The following is a 22,208-nucleotide window of genomic DNA, read 5'->3' on the forward strand; positions in this document are numbered from 1 at the left end:
GCAAGCACAATCTCCTGTCACCTTCTCCTTGGGCCCACTGAGGAGCTGCCACTATCAACTCCACTAACAAGGGCTTATAATGTGCTTGGATCACCTGAAGTCAGATCAGTCAGACTGTGAGGATCCCTCTGCTTGCTCTTCCTTTATTGTTGGGCAAATGCTCAGCTCTACTTTTTAAGTCAGTCCAAACAAACAAAAACCAAACAACAAACACCGAAAAACAATCCAGTCACAGTTGCGAACAAAACGCCCAGGCCTATCGGCTCAAACTGAAAGAGAGTAGTTCAGGAAAGTTCAGGAGGTCATGCTAACCCGAACGAATTTCCTTTCATCCTAGGTCTGGTGTTCCTCTAACATGTTCTTCAGACTCTTCCATGCTAATGTGCATCTGGTTCTCCCAAAACAGACTCTGGTAGGCTGTGCTTTCCAAATGCAGGGACACGCCCAGTAGTGCTGGCTCATGCCTTTAATCCCAGCAGGGGAAGGGGGGAAGCAGAGGCAGGGAATTCTGAGTTTGAGGCCAGCATGGTCTACAGAGCAAGTTCCAGGACAGCCAGGGCTACAAGAGAAACCCTGTCTCAAAAACCAAAAATACAAACAAACAAACAATCCAAACTCAGGGACTAAGTGTTTGCTGGGACAGCAATTAACCTACTATGAAGCTGGTGGAGCATGGAACAGTTTGCAAGCTCCAGCTTTCCGTGCAGATGAATGCTTGGTTTGAGGGACTAAGAACACTGTGATGGGCTGGAGAGATGGCTCAGTGGTTAAGGGCACTGACTGCTCTTCCAGAGGTCCTGAGTTCAATTCCCAAGAACCACATGGTGGCTCACAACCATCTGTAATGGGATTTGATGTGTGTCTGGAGACAGCTGCAGTGTGCTCACAGAAAATAAATAAATATTTTAAAAAGGAGTACTGTGATAGGCCAGAGCTTCTGGTCATTCATACCGACTCTGTAAGAGATTGTATTTCTGCAGGAAGAAGGGAGACTCTTCAGAGTCCTGGTGGAGATGGACTTCAAAGAAAAAGAACAATGAGGCAACAAGATACTACATAGGATAGGCTTGGAGCAAACAGACCTTAGTGGGAAGGCTCTGAGAGCAAAGCTAGATATCAAAGAGCACACACCTAATTTAGCAAGGATCCAAGCACAGGAATGGTGAGTCCCTTTGTTTTGTTTTCTCCAGTACATACATTTTTCTCTGAGGCCTACCCACCACAATCTGCAGCAAATCTCATGACAGTCATTTCCTGTGTGTTCTCTCCTTCTCTTAGATCATTCTAGAAACCAAGCTTGTCAAGTCAGCGATACTTGGGAGAGATGAGTTCTGGTCATGGGGTATCCCGAGGATGGTTACTAGGATAGCCTTTGCTAAATTGTGGGCTTGAGCTTAGAATGCCATTGTGTCTTTAGTTAGGAGTCTGAGATGATCCTTCTTACACACTGTATCTTACACAGACACACACACACACACACACACACACAGAGAGAGAGAGAGAGAGAGAGAGAGAGAGAGAGAGAGAGAGAGAGAGAGAGAGGAGACTGGGACCATTGAAGCTCCTAGGGTAAACTACTCTGTGTAGAGACATCAAAGTTCCCCACAGTACCTGTTACGCATCTCTGAACCACCATCAGCACCATCTACACCTTCCCTGGAAGGTTCAATCTCACCTGACCCCAGTCTCACTCCTACTCCCAGTACATCCAATTCACCCCTTCAGCTTTTAATTTAGAGGTTTGCAGATGTTCTCCCGAGGTCCAAGAGAGTGGACCCAACCTTGAGTGTGTAAAAAGACAGAGCTAAAGAGAGTCTTACTTGTTTTTTTTATATACAGGGGCTTACTTAGCCCAGGGTAGTCTCACTTAACTTCCCATCTTCCTGCCTCTACCCCCAAATACATAGGCATGCCTCACAGGTCTGGTTTATGCTTTGTTAAGGATCAAACTTCATGCTCACTAGGCAGATACTCTGCTAAACCATATCTCCTGCCCAGTAGCCCTCCTGAATGGGGGATGATAACTCTTGTTTCTTTGGCTAAAAAATACAGCAGATATCTCTCTGACAGCACCATTTCTTTAAAAGGTGTCTTTTCAAAAACTTTTAAAATTGGTTCTTTGTGAATTTCGCATCCTGTGCCCCAATCCTACTCATCTCCCCATTTCTCCATATTCACCCTCAAAACCTCCCAACTAGAAAACAAAACAAAACGAAACAGTTCATCTTGTTGTGGAAGTTGTAAGTGTGTCTTGCAGTACACCCTTTGGCCCACACATCTTTGCTTACAGATGGTCATTGCATGACTCATCAGTCTGGTTTGAGGCCTCTGGCTTCTGCCACACCTTCAACACTCACGGGTCTCCTCTCAGCTATCCTGCTGCTGCCCCGTGTCACAGAAATCCTGCAGCTTTGGTTCTGCAGGACTGGCCCTTTCATGCACTTTGAGCAGTTCACAGATGGGGGTAGATATTGGGGTGGACAACTCAAAGGTCTGGATCTGGGCCTCGGTGGCAGCTGACTTGGTCTGTGTTTTCTAAAAATGTATTATATCACAACCCCCCCCCCAAAAAAAAAACCAAAAAAAAAAAAAAAAAAACAGGGAAGGCTCTTATAGTGACTATCATTATATTTTTATTATCATTATATTGCTTTGAAACAACCTAGTCTCCAAAATACGCCCCCCCACCCCAATCAGAAAACCTCAACCAACTGAGGGTGAAGAGCAGAACCCAACAACAACAATTACAACAACCAAACAAAGAGGCAGGCAGACTCAGGATTACCCAGAATGTAGTTCATTGTGTGACTTCCTGACAAGGGTGAGGTCCTGGGTTGAGACAAGACCCAAGTGAACGCTCACAGTCTGGGTCAGAAGGAGAAGTGCACTTGTTGGTTAGGACAAAGGTGACCATGACTCAGCTGTTAAGCTTCAATGCTTCTCTAATGGTTGTGCCCTTTTACAGTTTGTGAGGAAACTGGGAAAAACCCAGCCAGGTTATTCTGTGGCTGATCTTGTCTGCTACAACTCAAGATGGCTGCCACTATGTCAAGATGAATTCATTCGATAACGAGGCCAGCAAAAAGAAATAGGCTTCAAGAGGGCCCTAGTTCCTGTGGGAAATCCTTCTGTTCCTGTTCAGAGGAAGCCGTGGAATGATTCTGACGTGAGTGACAGTGACAAGCCTGTGATCTCTGCTGTAGTGCAGGTGTCTGGAAAGTGTCACAGCTGAGCACAGGAGTGAGCGTGTCGGTGGTGACGGCAGAGGAAAGCAGTCAAAGGACGATTGCCATGATGTCCGAAGCACATTGACATGATTGAGCTACAGTGCCTAGTTGTCTGGTAAACAACAGTGTAACTAACGAACGCCACGGACGTATATTTTAGATGTAATTAACTTTCAAGTCTGTAGACTCTGAGATGGCCGTCCACAGGGTGGGTGAGCTCTGTCTCATTAGTGGTAGCCCTAACGGCAAAGTTTGGTTTCCAGACAACAAAGAAATCCGGGCTGAGCTTGTAGCCCACAGGTTTCAGCCTCGAGGCTTGAATGCTAACTCTTCCCTCAATTTTTTTTCTTTTCTCTTTAAAATTAATGAATTAATTATGTACACGGGTGTTTGCCCAGCATCCATGTCTGTGTGAACAAGAGTTACAGTAAGCTATCTTTGGCTACTACAGGTTTCAGCTTCACCTGTCCCACTATCATGTGAGCTAATTCCTTAACATTAAGGAATCTGTCTCATTGTCCGTGTCTCTCTTCTGTCTTTCTCCATACGAGTTGCATTTGTACTACTTTGAGCGTATCTGGATTCAATAGATCAAGAATTAAAGGGATCCCAGGATGAATGGGGACCTGGGTTTCATTCCTGACACTGCAAAAACAAACGAATCCATCCATACATAAATAAAAATGAAAGGCAGTTTAGAAGGTCGCATAGAAGCAGGGGGCAAAGGAGGTGCATGCTTATTATACCCTCCCAAACCCCAAATCCCTTTCCTGAAGTTAGGGACAACATAGGAAAGAGAAGAGACCGGGGAGCCAGGGAGGAAGACTTACAGTAAAGGCCAGAACCAAGAAAGTTTTCAATCAGTTACACAACATTTCTGGGCTCTGAGAGCCATAAAACAAACTTAAGAATATTCACCTGGATTTGAAAGTCTAGAAAGTACCATGGGTCCGCAAGGAAGCGACTCTTTCGTTCTGGTTTGTAATAATTTCCCCAGGCAGACATTCTCAGTTTGTGCCCGTACTGCAAACACAAGCCTTCAAACTTTTTTTTTTCTCCTTCTTCTCGCTCTGTCTACCTTCCCGCACTTTCTCTCGTCCTCCTATAGAATGGAGATGGCTTCACATCCATACGCTCAGTTTTCTTTTCTTTTTTCATCTCAAACAAATGTTTACTATTCAATGTGTCGAGTCCAATGGAGGGAATCCTGTAGCTAAGGAAAGTGTCAGACACTTCCCAAGTTGCTTTTGGTGTTTATCACACGGTATTTATCACAGCAATAGAAAGGGAAGACAGTAGCTTTGCTGGTGTCCCTCAGGTGAGCACACACCTTCAGACTGAAGCTCTAGGAGTGAAATGGATGAATTTCAAAGAATACACTCTTGTGAAATGGGCCGATGGCTGCCAAATTGTCTGTATAGAAGACCAGTGATTTCCACTTAACCAGTCATGAAAGTGCTTGTTTTCCCCACACTGTGGAAAGTACCATGCTGTCAAGCTGTGAGAGGCTGGACCATCTAATCATTACAATAGATTCTGGTGAGTTAAAGTATGGATTATTGATCGGGGAAGGTTAAATTTGTGTTTTTCTCTTGACTATGATGAAGGAAGCTGGAAAGATATTGATTGCTGTCCCAGGGTTTGATTCCCAGCATTCACATGGTGACTCAGAGCTTGTAACTCTGGTTCCAGGGCTTCTGACACCTTCTTCTGTCATCTGTGGGCGCTGCATGCAAATGCACAGGCATATAGGCAGATAAAATATACATACACATATTTAAAAATAAATATATTAAAAAGACATTTAAAATTAAGCATTTTAATGCATTTCTAAATTATTTGCATTTTTCTGTGAATTGTCTGTTTCTTCATCTATTTTTATTGTTGTTGCATTATAGGTATTGTGCTGTGTGTGCGTGTGCATATGTGTGTGTGTGTACGTGTATACACCAATGTCTTTTTAAGCCAGCTGGTAAAAGTTCCTAACAAAACAGAGTTCTTTGACGGTGGTGAGACTGCAAATATTTCCTTCACTCTGTCTTCTATTTTTTGCCTTTGTTTATAGTGATTTTGTCATGCAGAAACATTTTATTTCTTATGAATGGATCACACACACACACACCAAAAAAAAAAAAAAAAAAAAAAAAAAAAAAAAAAAAAAAAAAAAAACGAAGAAGAAGAAGAAGAAAAAGAAATCATGTAAAAGAAAGCAGATGGTATCAAATTAACAGCAAAACAAGATCAGAGAAAACCACATCGTAAAACACACCCAGAGAAGGTCCTACTTTGGAGGTGGGAGTGATCTTGGAACAGCTCCAAGTTCTGGGTCAAGGGACTCAAGGAAGGGGAGGGTGCCCCTGGGCAAACACCAGCACATATAATGTGGAGCGTCTGTTGGAGAAATCTCCGTTCTGCTCCTCCAGTGCCGAGCAGGCATTAGCAGTAGAGTTGTCCCCCTAGGGACTGTGGGCTGGGACCAGAGAGGCGAACTGATGTCCTAGCAAGCAAGTAACCCTGGGATAGAGAGCACTTGGGTAAGAGACAAGCCAGCAGAGGGACCATGTCCTCCCCAGAGCACACCACTATCTCTGGAATCTGCACCCCCCCCCCCACGGCTAACATACACTCACAGGACACAAGTGGCTGGGGAAATGGTCTGGTGGTTAAGAGCACTCACTACTCTTCCAGAAGACCTAGGTATGTGTCCTTGCACCCACATGATGCTTACAACTATCCGTAATCTCATTTCTAGGTGACTCTGGCTCCATGGGCACCAGGCATTAAAATGATGCTCAGAGATACATGCAGGCAAAACACCCATACAGAGACTTTTTTTTTTTTTAAAGTTCCTAATACCCAAGAGCAGGGTGGCAGATAGTCACTGGTTAGCAGATCATGGAGGAAACCAACATCCTAAAAGAGAGCGGATACTGTTTTTTCTCATATTCATGTGAGAACTTAGGTCAATTGCAAAGGAGGCTGGGAAATTGGCATAGCCAAAAACTGTATGAGTGTTATCAAAGGGAAGAGTGGATTCAGGGAACAACTCATGCCTGCCAGGAGCACACATGTCTCTTCCCTTTGGCTCTAACTATACTCCCAACCCAGGGTCCAGATGGTCACCCACTTACATCTTTTCTAAGATACTCATGATAGATCATAAATATGGACACTTCCTACTGTCAGACCTCCAGGTTTGGCAGAGAGTACTGCAAAAGTTATTTACAATATAAACTCTTACACAAATATACAGATATGTGCATAAGGTCAATTCCTTGATGCTGAATATACTGGGTCAGAAGGCATAGGCCACTGTCAAACTGCCCTCTGGAGAATTTGCATCAACAGAAACCCTAAGCAGCAATGTATTAAAGGTCTCAGTTTCTCCATGTCTGTGTCAAGGGAATGTGTTAATAAACTTTTGACTTTGGCTATAATTGTGAGAAATGAGTCCTCATTTCAGTTTTAATATGGCTTCCAACCCAGCCAAAATTCTTAGATCCCTTTTAGTATCAGAAATAGGCATCTCGAGGCTTCAGCCCAAGGCACTGAGTAGGAAGGGTCCCCATCCCTTGTTTTTCTCCCTCACTCCTTTCTAAAAAATGTGAGGAGGTCTGGAGAGAGCTCTGTGGTTAGGAGAACTTACTGTTTTTATACAGAATCTGGGTTTAATTCCCAGTACCCACATGGCACCTTACAACTGTCCGTTTCCAGGGGATCTGATGCTCTCTTCTGACCTCAGGCACCAGACACTCATATGTGCCAGACATACATGTGATAAAAATGCTCATTAACTTACAAAAAATGAAATCTAAAAATAAAATTGAAAATAAAAATATGTATGTGCATGCATGTATTTGTGGGCACAGGTATATGTGTGGTGTATGTACACTAACACACACACATGTAGAGATAGGAGCTGATGCCTGGCGTCACCCTCAACTGTTTGGCTGCTTATCTTTTTGGAACAGGTTCTCTCACTAAACCTGAGCTTGCTGATTTGGCTGGGATGGTTGGCCAGCATTCTCCTGTCTCTAGTCTCCTAGCTCAGGAGTTAGAAGCCTGTCCCATCACACCTGGCTTTTTATGTGGGTTCTAGAGGCTCAAACGCAGGTCCTCATGCTTGTGTGGAAAGCCCTTTACCAAAGCCGAAAACTCCTCATTCATTTCAAATGCCAATGTAATATCTACATTGATGAAAGTTTTATCACTTTTGTGGCTTTTTTTTTTTTTTTTTTTATACTTTGGGCTGACTTTAATAACGAGTGTGTGTGTGTGTGTGTGTGTGTGTGTGTGTGTGTGAATGCTTAAGTGATAAAGATCATCTAGATACTGTGGCTGTTATAATCATCCACCTGTTTTAGTTTCTGCTGTTGTGTAACTCATGAAACTGGTCAACTGTTTAAAGTACCAAGAGAAATGTAACCCATTAAAATGAAATCCTAAACAATCTGTAAGTCCAAGCAAGACCATCACTCCCCAGGAGAAACACAGGTGGCTTTCAAGAGGGAAAAAAAATGAAAGGAAGGAAGGAAGGAAGGAAGGAAGGAAGGAAGGAAGGAAGGAAGGAAGAAATGGGAGCCAGAGAGATGTCTCAGTCCACTGGCTGAGGTCCTGAATTCAATTCCCAGCAACCACTTGGTGGCTCACAACCATCTACAATGTGATCTGATGCCCTCTTCTGGCCTGCAGATGTACATGCAGGAAGAGCTCTCATACATAAAACAGATAAATCTTTTAAAAAAGAAAGTGAAATAAATTTCAACAGTGTAATTCAGCAGAGCATATCTAAAATAGTATTGCTGACATGTAACCAATAGAATACAGATCAGCGACACTTGTACATTCTTCAAAGTCTGGTGTAGATGTCACCGTAGCCTATTCCAGTTCCCACCAGCCATTTGTCAAGCACTCAGTTGCTGTGCATACCTGGCTAAAATGTTTGGTACCTTGGGTGGAGTTCCAGAAAACTCTATGTGGAGGTGGAAGCAGGTGAAAGTTCTTGTTTTACTTAAAATTCTACAGAGCTACTGAGTGGAATATGCAACATGTGATGTATAATACATGGTATTTTCGACAAACGTTTCCCCATATGGAAAAAATAAAATCGTGTCATGTGCTGCGCATAAACATACGTTCCAGATGGATGAAGAAACTGATGTTTTTTTTTTTCAAAAGAGAAAAAGCACAAAAGCATTAAAAAATATAGGAGTTATTAACTGGAAGTTCGTTCTAAAGCATGACACAAGATACAGACAACATAACGGAAAAGACCGTCGGTTGTGAACAATAAAAATCCAAATTTTAAGCAAATAATAAGCAATGTTCAAGGACAATGGTTACATAAACAGGAATACAGATGAGCTAGAAGACCATCCGCCAACTAAAACCCATGCAACAGTTGCAAATACTTTATTATACTGGTATCTCCTTTATTTCCGTGTGTTGGGACATATACACATGTGGTACATGTGTGAAAAGACCCAGGGATGGTCCCCAGAGACTGAATCCTAGCCACGAGGCTTTCGAGGCAGGCACTTTACCCACTGAGCACCTCACAGCCCCCCTCCCCTCATGAACACTTTAGGATGTAAATTAAAGTGCATAGAAATGTCTCTCTCTATATACTGTCTATATGAGGACACACATGTACAGATTGTTCAAGATTGCTAGTGATGGAAGGCAATGAAGATCAAACAATAAAGAACTAATTTTCTTTTTCCAGGTGCTGTGATAAAACAGTGACCACATCAAACAAAAAAACACCAAAACACCAAAACAACAACAACAACCAAAAAGCAGCAGCAACGACTACAACAAAACACAGAAAACAAAATCCCAAAAACACATGCGGGGGAGGGAAGGGTTTATTTGGCTTACAGCTTACAGTCTGCCTCGGAGGGAAGCCAAGGCAGGAACTTGAGGTAGGAACTTAAGGCAGGAACTGAAAGAGATACCATGGAGAAATGCTACTTAGTGGTTTGCTCAGTGTTCTTTCTTATAAACCCAGGAATGGCACTACCCACAATGGCTGAGACCATGCCTCATCAATCACCAACGAGAAAATGTGCTATGGACATGACCAGAGGCCAATCTGATGGAGGCAATTCCTCAATTTGTGACTCTAACTTGTATCATGTTGACAATAGCTAACAAGTACAATTGCCTATTAAGCTTTCTGGTAGAGAGGCACACTGGTAAAGTCCTTTGGAGGGCAACTGAACAGAATCTATCCCAATTAAAATGTAACTCTCTTTGGTTCGGTGATTTTATTTCATGGAATCCACCCTTTGAAATATCTGCCTATGTGCACCAGGGTGCCTGTGTAAGAAAGGGTAGCACCAGAGCAGGTAAGAGCTTTCAGGGCTCATCCCAATCAGGCATACCCTGGGAGTAACTCTGGTTACAGGTCATACAAGACTTCTCAAAATCTCAAGTTATTTTGATGAGTTAAAGAAGCAAACCATGGGACTAGGAGTGCTAGGAGTGGGCCTGGTCAGTGGGGCACTTGTACAGCATGCATGAGGTCCAGGGTTCATTCTTCAGTGTGCATATAAACCAGGCATGGTGGAGCATGTGTAGAATATCAGCACTCAAGAAGTGAAGAGGATCAGAAGTTCAAGAACTTCCTCAACTATATATTGAGTTTGAGGTCAGCTTTGGGTAGTGGCCCTGTCTCACCCCCCTCCCCATCATGTAAATCATTATTATATGTATAAAATAAAAAAATTTAAATACAGCTATGGATATCTATACACACACACACACACACACACACACACACACACACACACACATGTATAAATGTCTACACAGAAGTCTGTGGGAGCAGGTACCAAGCTAGGTGTTTAGGAAGAACAATCAAGGTGTATGTGAAGGGTAAAGTTCACCTTTTATGCCATGGACTTCTCTAATGCTAGATCTGTTTACAGTGCAACTGGGTTGACTTTCAGAGGAAAGGGAGGGTTTACAGGGTGGTATTCCCAGGGGATCCAGCAGAGGATGCTATGGGGATCGAAATCAGTCAGGGTTAGGTATGAGGCGCCCCTGGCTCTGTGAACTCTGGGATACCAGGATATCTTTGTGGGTACCAGCCACTGGAGACACTGAGGCTATGCCAGCGCCATGCATGGAACATCCGTCACTCCATTTCACAGCCCCTGACCAGCCTGCAGTGTTTTCATGCATCCATCCTGTGGCATCTCAAGCCTAAAGTTGGCCTGCGTTTAGAATAGAGAATGCCAAGTGTTATGTTATTTCCTGGCTTTTCTTAACTCTGTCTTCTGGAGAAGTGTAAGGTCAGCCATGGGGACAGGAAAAACCAAGGAGGTTGGCGGTCGGTGGGCAGAGTGTGGTCATGGCAGAGGCCTTCATTTTCCCTGGGGACAAAGAAACCTCAGGCGGAGGTTAGAGCTTCCCAGCATCTTACTGGGCTTACTGGGAAATGTCAGAGATTGCCTCCCACACCTTGGCAGGGGAGAGGAGAGTCTTAGGGGGTCACATGGTGTGGTGCAGAGACCTCTAGGACACAGGAAGAGTCTTCGATTGGAGTCTGAGGGTACAATAAGTTTTGCGATTTTCTTATTATTCACTAATATGTTAATATAGATGTGAAGGGGGTGGGGGGAAGAAGCATTAGGACAAACATTCCTGAGGGAGGATTGTGCCTGAGGCTGGGAGGGAGGGAGAGAGAGAGAGAGAGAGAGAGAGAGAGAGAGAGAGAGAGAGAGAGAGAGAGAGAGAGAGAGAGAGAGAGGGAGAGAGAGAGAGCTGGTAGCTGGAGGGTAGGAGGAGGGAAGAAGATATAGTCAGAGGGGAAGGGAGAGGTAGGGCCTGAGCCATCTTACCTTGAGAGAACTGTGCCTTTTATTCTAGATGAGCCAGGGAGACCCTGGCAGTCGGAAAGCATCAGGCTGATGTTTTACAGGATGGCTCTGGCAGACAGGAACAGCTTGAGTGAGGGAGAGGAGCAGGCAGGAGCCCTGGGGGTGGTAGGGGGTGGGGTGGGAATATGGGGGTGGGGAGGCACCTGTAACAGATCAAAGGAGAGGCAGGAGCTGAGCCTTTCTTAACGGAGGGGCCAACACTAGAATCACCTTCAGGGTTCATGGAAACACAGGTTTGCCCCTCAATTCCAGTTCCTCTCTCTAGTCTTGGGTGGGCCCAGGAATCTGCATTTCTATAATTCCCTGGTGAATCAACTGGTTTGGGGAATCACACACAGAGACCCTTAAGTTTTCCTCCTCCTTGCAATTAGTGACTGCTCCTCATCCTTCCTTCCTTCCTTCCTTCCTTCTCCCTACTGTGCTTAACACCAGGCCCAACAAAAATATGTGTTGGGTACAGGCTCTGGGCTATGTGCACCGTTAGGGAAGAGACTTTTGGAGGATACCTCATTTGAACTGTTTGGTAGTGCTTGGTGATGAGACTTCAGAGAAGTGGCCATTAGAGGGAAGGAAGGATTCCTTATGTCAACAGCACTAATAACAAGGTTAGCAGTCACCCAGTGTCCGCCCAGGTGTTTTATTTATGGCTTCTCCAATTGAATCCTTGTAAAAGCCCTGCAAGCCAGGCCTTAGCGCCTGTGTTTTACGAACGAAGAAAGGCCACACTGTTGATAAATACCAGAGCTTAGCTCGGCTCGACTGACAGATGTATCGTCACAGTATCTCAAGATGTCACTAGCCAAAGACGTGGAAGGAAAAGGCCATTTAGAAGACTCCACTTCCTTCCTTGGGGAACAAGTTAGCTTGCTGTAAAAATGGAGGCACCAAACCATCATCTTAAAGACGATCCCCCTATCCCTGGCCCCCCCTTTGTTTTCTTGGGTAGAGAGCCCTGTTCACAGCGCATGCTTCCAGAGTCCTTCCTGGTTGGGCCCTGGCTCCACACTAGATAGTGGTGGCCACAGGTGACTTGTGTTTCTCATCGTTCACCGACGGCATGCTTTTGTTCGGTTCATGCCCACGTCCTGGTCCCTTCCTGCAGGGCACCGTATTCTGTGCTGGGGAACTGAAGCCTGACAAATTGAGGCCAGCTTGTCTCCAAATGGAATCCATCCCTCTCCCTTCAGGAGAGTGGGGGGAAAAAAATCAAGACTCTACTATCCTCCTCCTCAGTCTCTCTCTCCCTGCCCTGGCAGGAGATAAAAATAGTATCTCTCAGGGCCTGAGTGTGGATGGGCAACTGGGAGCTGTAAGCTAGGCAGGGCAGAAAGCAGCTGCTCTCCACAGGCAAGGAGGGAGGCGTTGAGGTCAGTGAACAGGTCGCAGGGATGGGGTGACCTTGGTCTGGACGGATGCTTGGGAGCCAGCTGGAGTGAGGACTCTTGGAGTAAGCTTGACAGTCACGATAGGGGGTTTCCCAAAAATTTTCATCAGAGTCTCTAATACGTATCAGAGATTCTTAACCGGTTTAGGGAGACAAGGGCTTCCTAGAGCGAGCGATGAAATGTAAACACTACTGCTGTGTATTCGAAAGCACCCATGCATACAGACAAGAGATGCACAGTCATCTTATACACACTGTCACATGCACTACATGTTTGGGGGATGGGTCTGGCATGGACCACAGTAAAATCCCAGATGCAGGTAGGTTTACAGTAAAGGAGAACTAGAATAATACAAATTCATCACATATAAAAACAAGCTCGCTGGGCATGGGGGCACAGGCCTTTAATCCTAGCACTCGGGGAAACAGAGGCAGGGAAAGCTCTGTGAGTTCGAGGCCAGCTTGGTCTACATGGCAAGTTCCATGCTGGCCAGGGCTGCGTAGTGAGATTCTGTCTCAAAGACAAACAAATGAAAAACAAAATGCAAAATAAAAGCTTACTAAGGTTTGCTGAGGTCTTTCTGGAAAGTGTGCGGCATGCGAATCCCAGGGAACAGACAGCTAACAAGAGGCTGACCAGGGTGGAATAAGGGAAGATTTCTACGTATCCGCCCCTTCTCACTAAATAAAACAGCATGCTTTTCTTTTGAAGCAGCATCCAAGACTTGGGGCGCACCTGGGGAAGAATAAAGGGGCTGGAAGCTTACAGAGGACTTGGGCTGGGGACTGGCTATATTTACCTAGAGCCCTTCGCCTAGCCAGAGCACTTTATTGTTTTGATTAACTTGTTCCTCTTTGTCTCATTTCCTTCATTCTTTGCGCATTTTACACTGGCAAACAACGTATGTTATTTATACTAGTCCCCACTCACGGCCTCCACGCTGACTTCAGGTCTGCGACCCTCTCGCGTGCGCGCCCCAGAAGCCGGCGCTCTCTGTCCAGCGGCGCGTGCGTGCGCGCCCTCGCGCGGCGGCGGGCAAGCGCACGCGCGCGTCTCCGCCAGCAGCTCTCCTCCCGCCCCCCCCCCACCTCCCGTTCCCGGGCGGCGGGTCTGAAGCGGCGGCGCGATGAGCTGGCCGGCCGCCCCCGGCTCGGCGCTGTGAGGCGCTCGGGGCCGGGGTGCGCTGCGGCGCGGCGGGCGGCGGACGCTCCTGCTCGGCGGCGGCCATGCGCGCGGGCCCGGGCGGCGTCCCGGGGACCAGCGGCCTGAGGGCCCCGCCGCCGCCGCTGCTGCTGCTGCTGCTGGCGATGCTGCCCGCCGCCGCCCCGCGGTCCCCGGCCCTGGCCGCCGCTCCCGCGGGACCCAGCGTGAGCCTCTACCTGAGCGAGGACGAGGTGCGCCGGCTGCTCGGTGAGTGGCGCCGCTCCCGGGGCCTCGTGAGCCCGCGGTGCTGCCGCGGTTCCGCCCGCGCGCGCTCTCCTGCGCGTGTCACTCTAGGCCGCGGAGCTCCGGAGCCTCGGAGTCGGGGCTCGGGACACGGGTGGCCGCTCCTTAGCCTGCCGTGGGTGGCCCAGAGGCCACGCCGCTGCGCGCGTGCTTTCTGGTTAGCGAGTGGGGGCAAGGTGAGCCGGGTGCCCTGAGTTGTGTGGCATCCTGCACACCTTAGGGCCGATCGGACCCTTCAGCTTCGGGGGTTTGCCTGGGGTTTGTGGAGTTTGACCTGATGCTGCTGCCTTTCCAGGCCACTCGACTCCTCTGCAGACCCCGGAGCGAGAGGAGAACTTGGCTTTGGGTCCGTCGGTGGTGGTTCCGTTTACCTGTTTAACCCGGTTGTTTGGGGAGTTCATTTGAAAAATGATTCTGCCCTCCGCTTGGAACTCTACGCATTCGGAAAATCAGCCCTTGAAGGAAGGCCTGGCCATCCATCCAAAGGAAGTCTCTGATAATTGGGGATACCCAGTTTTTACCATCTTTGTGTATGAAGGCAGTCCCTTCACTTTTCCTCGGGGTGTTTCTGAGTGAAATGTTGGAACTTCAGAGTTCGCCTCCTAAACGTCCTAAACGTCCATTAAGTGTCACTTTTAGTGGGTGCGCATATACCCCCTCCCCGTGTGGCCTCAAGCTCACGGAGATCCATCCGCCTGTTAGAGGAGTTTCTTAAGGTCTGTTGAGAGAGCTCAGCCTCGGAATGAAATTGCTTTTAGCAGACTGTTTAGACATAGTTGTATGTGTGGGTTTGCACTCTTTAACCAAAGGAGAACTATGTTTTTGTAGCATCCTATGTTAACCTTCTCTGTAGTCTAGTTGAATTAGCTGGATTTAGTTTAGCAGAGTTGAAACTGCACGTAAGTGACTCCTGAAGCATGGGAGAAAGGCTTAGGAAAAAGAACGGTTTGCAAAGCATCTCCTAGGCACGCTTTTATAAAGTGTTGTTTTTGTTGTTGTTAGAAGAACTTACGTAATTGTGACTTCATTGACATGAATTTCCTTTCCTCCTGTCTCAGCCAGGATGGAAGCAGGGGGACAGAGATGGCCAGCAGCAGACATGGGCGGGTACATGCGCCTAATGTTGCATGTTAGAATCTGGCTGTTACATTGATTCATTTGTGTGTGTACCAGGATGTGTTCCGTGGAGGTCAGAGGACACCTTGAGGCTGTGGGCTGTCTCTTTCCACAGTAGGGGTCCTCGGGCTTGAACTCAGGTCATCTGACTGGACAAGTACCTTTACCTGCTTAGCTGTCTAGCTGGGGCCTGGTATGGATTTACACGTGTTACTGCTCAGTTTCTTGTTACCCAGTGGGGCAGGTGTTACGGGAGATGAGACATCAAGTATCTTGCTTAAGGTGACATGGTTTATTTCATATATTACATATAGAATATACCCACACAGGACAGTGCTAGCTGCAGACTAAGTTATGGAAAGGCATGTGCATGCAGAAGTTTGATTGTGGCATGCTGGAAAAGAGACCACTGCTCATTAGTGCTTGAAGTGATACCTTTGTAGCCAGGAACTGATTTTCTAAGGACAGTAGCTGAGTAGACACATGATGGACGAGCACCGGCACGTATGTCCAGCAGTGGGCCGAGTGTGGAATAGAGGGGGGAGCTTGCTTCCTTAACACTCCCATCCACCCTTTGGTATCTCAGTTCTGTACAAGCTGTGTTGTCCTCTCACAGTGTGGTCACTAGATAGTCATCCTGGTACACCATACTCTCCAGTTGTTTTTTTTTTTTTTTAATTTTTAAAATGATTTATTTTTAATTGATGGGCATTGGAGTATTTTGGTTTTTGTTTTTGTTTTTTGTTTTTTGTTTTTTTTTTTTTTTACCTGTATGAGGGTATAGGATCCCCAGGAACTGGAGTTACAAACAGTTGTGAGCTGCCATGTGGGTTCTGGGAATTGAACATGGGTCCTCTGGAAGAGCCGCCAGTGCTCTTAACCAGTGAGCCACCGCTCCAGTCTCTCCAGTACATTTTTAAACCACCAGTCAGTTGCCGCAGTGGACTGTGCCACCAGTCAGCCAGCATTGCTACCACAGTGTACAGATACATCGCCCTTTTCTGAGTTAGATATGAACTGGTAGACGCCCCTCCACCCTCACCCTCTTTGTTCTCGTTTTCCCCCAGAAAAATAGTGGGGTTTTAAACGTTTTTGTTTAGCCTGCTTTGTGTCTGTACATATATTCTCTCAGGTACCCCAAGAAGCACGTGAGTGCCTTTTGATACCCCCACCCCCTTCAGGCAGCACATTAAGACATCTGTTTGTTCCATTGGATTCTTCTCAGTGATGTCTTGATTTAGTGTCTTCCATCCCCTGCTTCGGGATAGACAGGAACACTTTGTACCTCTCTGTCCTCTCGTCCTCCTTTTTCTTTGTTTCCTTTTTCCCTTGCTGATTGTGTGTATCCTCAGTGGAACCCTAACGGGAAAGAGATGTTATTTGAGGTCCTTTATGTCTGAAAATTTTTATTTTACCCTCACACTTTGTTGATGGTCTCTGGCTGACTTTAGAATACTAGGTTGAACATGATTTTTGTTCTCAGTTTAGTTAGTGTCTTCTCTTGTAAGAATTTCACGGACAGAGTCCAAACCCATTGATAACTCCCTTTTCTCCCACCTCACAGTTTGTAGGATTTCAGAGTGTTTTTCTTTGGTATTCTGAAGTTTTATTAGTGAGCATGTGGTTTATTTTGTTAATTAGGTGGCAAAGCCTTCAGTTTTGGGGAGTATTTGTTCACTTTTTAAATAATATTCTGTACCTTATTATTATTATTTTTTTGTTTTTTGTTGTTTTGTGTTTTGTTTTCCTGAGATGGGTGTTGTGTGTCTGTTGATTCTCCTAGAGTTGAACTTCATGTTTCTTATTTTACCTTTATTGTTTGTATTGAAATCAGTGGACAGAGAGTTCTTCTCAATTTTGTTTTCCCAGCTTTCTTTTTTAAAACTCTTACTGACGTTGGTAATCTTTAGAATCCCTTTCCTCTATATTTTCCTGCATCTTGTGAATGTTATGTTACTGATGTTTGTAATGCTTAGAATCCCTTTCCTCTGTATTTTCCTGCATCTTGTGAATGTTTTATCTTTCTATTATTGCTGTTGTTGTTACTGCCAGAATTAGACGGAATTCTTCTGTTTGTGGTTATAGATGTCTGATCCTTAGCTGTGTGTAGTAAGATGCTGAGATTGGTAGAAGAGAGAGAACACCCATGTGTGCTGACAATCCTTGACGCCTGCTGGAGTGCAGGTGGACATTTTGCTGGAAGCTGGTCCCAAACTCCAGTACAGAATTTTGTATCTAATTAGGGCTCTGTTCAGTGTCTGTAAAGAAGCCTCAGGAAACTTCTTGCCTCTGGAATGTTGGGTGATAAATCCACCACCAGGCCTTGGGTTACCTGGTTGGGGAGGAATGGAAGTTATCACCCTGAGGCTGTATAGACTTTGACTACTGGTTACAATTCCCTGCCCTTGCGACTCAATTTCCCTAGACCTTGGGTCTCCTACTGAACCTGGGAACCCAGTGCTGTGAGGTTGCACCCTCCCTGTGAGGCCTGAGCTTCAGGGTGACCTTTGGTGACCTCCTAGGTACCTCTAGGGCTGAGCCTCTTCAGGGGTCATGGGGTCACTTTCCATCATGCAAAAGTTTGATAAAATAGATGATTTTTTTCCCCTATCCTAGCTTGATCATGCAGTTCCCTAACCATCTAAGGCTTTGGTCATTCTTAGCTGTGGAGTGGCAGCTAAGCTTGGACCTCATTGAAGAGGACACGTGGCAGTTGTTTTGTAAGGACAGTGGTGGTCAGTCGTGATGGACAGAGTGCTCCTGATATGTGGTAGAAGCTTCCCCATGTCAAATACATAGTCCTTGCAGGCATGTGCTGACACTTCCACCCAGTACACAAGCAGGCTGAAACAAGATTGCATAAACTTAGAAGCAACAGAAATGTATTTTTCACAGTTCTGGGTGCAGGGAGAGCGAACATCAAAGTGCTGATGGCTTGGTTTCTGGTCAGGGCCTGTTTTCTGGTTCATAGATATATCCGTTCTCACACAGTGGGAGGGCGAAATGAGCTCTGTGGTCTTCATTCTAAGGGTACCGATCCTTCTCGTGTCTTTAAGACCTAATCCTCCCCCAAAGCCCTGTTGCATATCTGCCCGTCGCGGGGATTGGAACTATAACATGCATTTTGAGGGAACACAAAGTTTTTTTGTTTTTTTTTTTTTTTTTTTTTTTACCTTAGCAGTGAGGAAACAGACTTGGGGGTGGGTCCTTGGTCTGTACGTGCTGCATGCTGTCCTGGTGGAAGTCCGCCTGTGTTCTTTCTCAACGGTGTCTGTTGTTCTGGCGTGTAATCAGGCCCTGCCTCGCCGCTCTCACTATCCTTAGCAGGTCACAGCACTGACTACTCCGTCCATGATTTAAGTATGAGGACCTTGATTCAGAGTGCAGCAGACACTGAGTAGAAGGCCAGGCCTTGACTCAGTTGTGCCTGAATCTGGATCCCTGCTGTTTCCTGCTGCCCTGGGGCAGCGGCAGTTAAGCCAGAACTCAAACAGTGGTTGGTCCTGGTTACTGTCAGTGTCCTAGGTCCACTAATGTCCTGTGCTCCACAACTGCTGGAGCAGTGCCAGGGATTTGGGACTAAGATGCCAGTGTGTGGGAAGGCCTGGTGTCAGCGATGGCTGTGAGGGAGCTGTGGTCCATGGCGGTGAAGACCGCCTCAAAGGGAAGGAACCAGTTAATCGCTTCTTCTGGTTGGCGGGCTTCTCCTTTCTAACTAAATTGTTTCTGGGGAAGCCTTGCTTGCTCACGTCTTACTTAAAGTCACTTCACACTAGTTTAGAAACTTGCTCCTCAGAGCAGTCTAGGGAAAGAAAATTGAAGTATAATATATAGTGGAGATAATGATTAAAAATGATTACATTCCTTTCCTTAAGGAAGGAGGTGGTGTGTGTGTGTGTGTGTGTGTGTGTGAACTAGGACTGTAACTCTGAGATATAGGTTACCTTGTAGATTATTGGAGTGGTCACTTTGATGGTGATTGATGGGGTAAGAGATGGGCAGGGTTATTTTTCACTATAGTTCATTCTTCTTTTGGAATGATGACTTTTGAGAGAGGCAAGAGAGGCTTGGAGAGTTTGGGACGGGATCCCAAGAAAGAAACATCTACATCTCATTTCCAGGTTGAGCAGCTGGACAGGCAGACGAGAGAGGCACTTAGGGCCTGACGGAGAGTGTAGCAGGGAGTGTGGGGGCAGACACTGTGCCACTCACAAGAGTGAGCCACGGAGAGGCAGAGAAGACAGCTGGGAGGTCGGTGGGTGGGGATTAGGGGTCGGAACTGTTTCTCTGGGAATGGAAAACTATTGGAGTAGTTAGGCAGCACTCCAGAGGCGGAGGCAGGGGGATCAGGACTTTCTGGCCTGCCTTGTATATGTGAGACTCTGACTTACCCCCTCCCCCAAATAAAATAACAAAACCCAGCTCCCCAAACAAACAGAGCAGAATTAGGAGAGTTCAGTCAGTAGTGGGTTGTGGAGAAGATAGTGTGTGGCTCCTTATCCATAGTTAAGACACCTGTCATGGTACATGGGTGGGGGAGTGGTGAAGAGATAGGATGGATTTATCAGGAACTAGCAATAATTGGGAGGTTTAGCAGAAGGAGACCTCAGGGTTAAAGAGAAGGTATTCTCTAGAGTCTACACTTTAAGATTTCTGTGTCTGAGCCAAAGGACCCTGTCTTTATGGGAAAGGCAGTTGAGGAAAAAAAAAAAAAATGATGAGCCAAGTATTCTTCCCTGCCAAGCTCCTCTCTTTCCCCCAGAAGCTTAGGCCAAATGCCTGGTTGGAGAAGTGTGGTGTCCTCTCTGCTGGTGGCACTTGTATAACCTGCTACAGGGTGGCTTTGGCAGGAGTGGGTTAGCATCCTGAAGTGAACCCTTAACCCTAGGCATTATATTGGGGTTGGTGGTATTGGCACAGCTTAATCTGAGCCCATGTGTTCTTCATTGGGAAATCGGGGTTGAGACATTGTGCAATTGTGGGTTTGAGTTTTTTTCCCCCTGCACATATGGGGGAAAATTCTGTCCAATTATGGCTAAACTTGTCCCATGTGAGTCACATCCTGAGTTAATGAGTGAGTTCTGGAGGTGCTGCCTCAGTGCTGCTTGGGTTTTAAGTGCACCCCAAGAGTAAGTGGACGGTGCACATTTTGTTTCTCAAACTCACAGAACTGAGAACCTCCCCAGCGTTGCTATACATCACTGTCCTTTTAGATCTTGCCAGCCTGAGAGATAAGAAAAACCTGTACTTGAGACCAAACTATTAAATTACTCTTTTTTTAAAAAATTATTTATTATATATAAGTACACTGTCGCTGTCTTCAGAGGCACCAGAAGAGGGAGGGCATCAGATCTCATTACAGATGATTGTGAGCCATCTTGTGGTTGCTGGGAGTTGAACTCAGGACCTCTGGAAGAGCAGCCAGTGCTCTTAACTGCTGAACCATCTCTCCAGCCTTTAAGTTACTCTTAAACTACAGCAAAAGTACACTTTTTTGTCTGTATTATCCTTGTTGATGTATGTGTGTTCTAATCTGGGTGTTACTAAACAACATTGTATAGGGCTTCCTAAAACATTACGTTCCAAAACAAATGTGTGTAAGGTTGAGTTGTATAGTAAACGCTTACTGAAGGGTTTATTTTGCTGTTCCCAGCAATGCTGAGTGGTTGTCATTTTTACATTTTAAGCTATAATAGAATGCACGCAGCTCTTAACTTGGGAGATACCCACAATCTAGAGAGAACAAACACATCTTATGCATACCAGGTATTTCACACCTGCTTTTCAGCAGCATCTGACATTGTTTACTTTTTAAATAGATAAAACCAAGATTCTGGAAAACCACACAATTTGCTGGAGGTCTCAGATGCATGTAGCTGTGAAGCTCTGAAGTGCATACTTTTGGCCTTGTTGCTGGGAAGGTCAGCAGTCTACTCGGCTCCCACTGAAATCACCTGGGAACTGCACCAACATCCAGATTCCTAGATATACCCTTATCCACTGGTGTAGAGATCTGAACTTCTGATCCTCCTGCCTTCTCCCAAGCCTGGAATTCCAAGTGTCTACAACTCCTGGTTCATGTGCTGGGGATCAAACCAGGGCTCCATGAATGCTGTAACCCCAGAGCCAGGTCCCTTATACTTGCCCTGAGGTGGAGCTCAGATGAGTCAGTCCTTTGACTTTCGAATGCGTCACACTGACTGCAAGATGCACAGCTTGTAAATTCGCAGCTGCCTTATAGTTAGAGTCCTTAGTTAACAGACCGCTTTCCCCCTTTACCTCAGATGAAGTGATGTACCCTGTTATCAAGAGGATACTGTAACAACATAACAAGCACAGCATTTAAAAAAGCCCAGCAGAAGAGTTGCTGGCCTGGGAAATGCCAGTGGTTTTCACCCTTCTAGTCAAAGTCTTAGATTTTCTGGGAGGCAGGGGTCTCCAAAGTAAGATTGCTACTTTGCTAGAAAGTTCTTAGGTTTGGGGCCTTACAGAGCTCCTGGTGAAGTTCATGAATATCTCTGAGTCTTTTAGTTTTTTGAGACAGGGTTTCTCTGTGTAGCTCTGGCTGTTCTGGAACTTGCTTTGTAGACCAGGCTGGCCGCTGCCTCCCAAGTGCTGGAATTAAAGGTGTGTGCCAGCACTGCCTGGCTGTTTTCTAATTTTTTCTTTACATGAATTAGAACAATTATTATGGGGTTGGAGAGATGGCTCAGCAGTTAAGAGCACTTGTTTCTGCAGAGGACTAAGATTTGACTCCTGGAAGCTACATGGTAGCTCATAACTAGTTCCAGGGGATCCAGTGCTCTCTTCTGACCTTGGGTACCAGACACACATGTGATGCTCAGATATACGTGTGAGCAACACACACACACACACACGCACACACGCACACACACATACATAATAAAATGGAATGTAAATAAAAACTTGTCTTTAAGAGTTGATTCTGGAGCTGGAGACATGGCTCTGAGGAGAAAATGTGTGTGGTACAAGCCTGGAATTCTCAGTTTGATCACCAGGACCCACCTGGGAGAAACGACTCACATGTGAGCTCTTTCCCATAGACAAACAATTGAGTACATGTATGTATGTAAAGTTCACTCTGCTGTAAACTTTTATGGGCTTTGACAAATGCATAATGTCCTCTA

General features: G+C 45.9%; 1 protein-coding gene and 1 long non-coding RNA gene across 3 annotated transcripts in view; one reads left to right on the forward strand and one right to left on the reverse strand.

Moving 5' to 3' along the window:
• Positions 1-2,674: 2,674 nt before the first annotated feature.
• On the reverse strand, positions 2,675-13,449 carry LOC308434472. Its single transcript, XR_013975478.1, has 4 exons — positions 13,429-13,449; positions 11,075-11,256; positions 9,108-9,171; positions 2,675-4,953 (listed from the first exon to the last, which is right to left on the reverse strand). It is a non-coding gene; the product is annotated as an uncharacterized lncRNA (long non-coding RNA).
• A 120-nt stretch (positions 13,450-13,569) lies between these two features.
• RYK (receptor like tyrosine kinase) overlaps positions 13,570-22,208 on the forward strand; it is a 68,130-nt gene continuing 59,491 nt past the window's right edge. For both annotated transcript variants that reach the window (XM_080934214.1, XM_080934215.1), the window contains exon 1: positions 13,570-13,908. In XM_080934214.1, the coding sequence (XP_080790340.1) occupies positions 13,725-13,908 (184 nt within the window). In that variant the 5' untranslated portion in view covers positions 13,570-13,724. The remainder of the gene's footprint in view (positions 13,909-22,208) is intronic.

The sequence above is a fragment of the Micromys minutus genome (assembly GCF_963924665.1).
Source record: "Micromys minutus genome assembly, chromosome: 21".
Taxonomy (NCBI): Eukaryota; Metazoa; Chordata; class Mammalia; order Rodentia; family Muridae; genus Micromys; species Micromys minutus.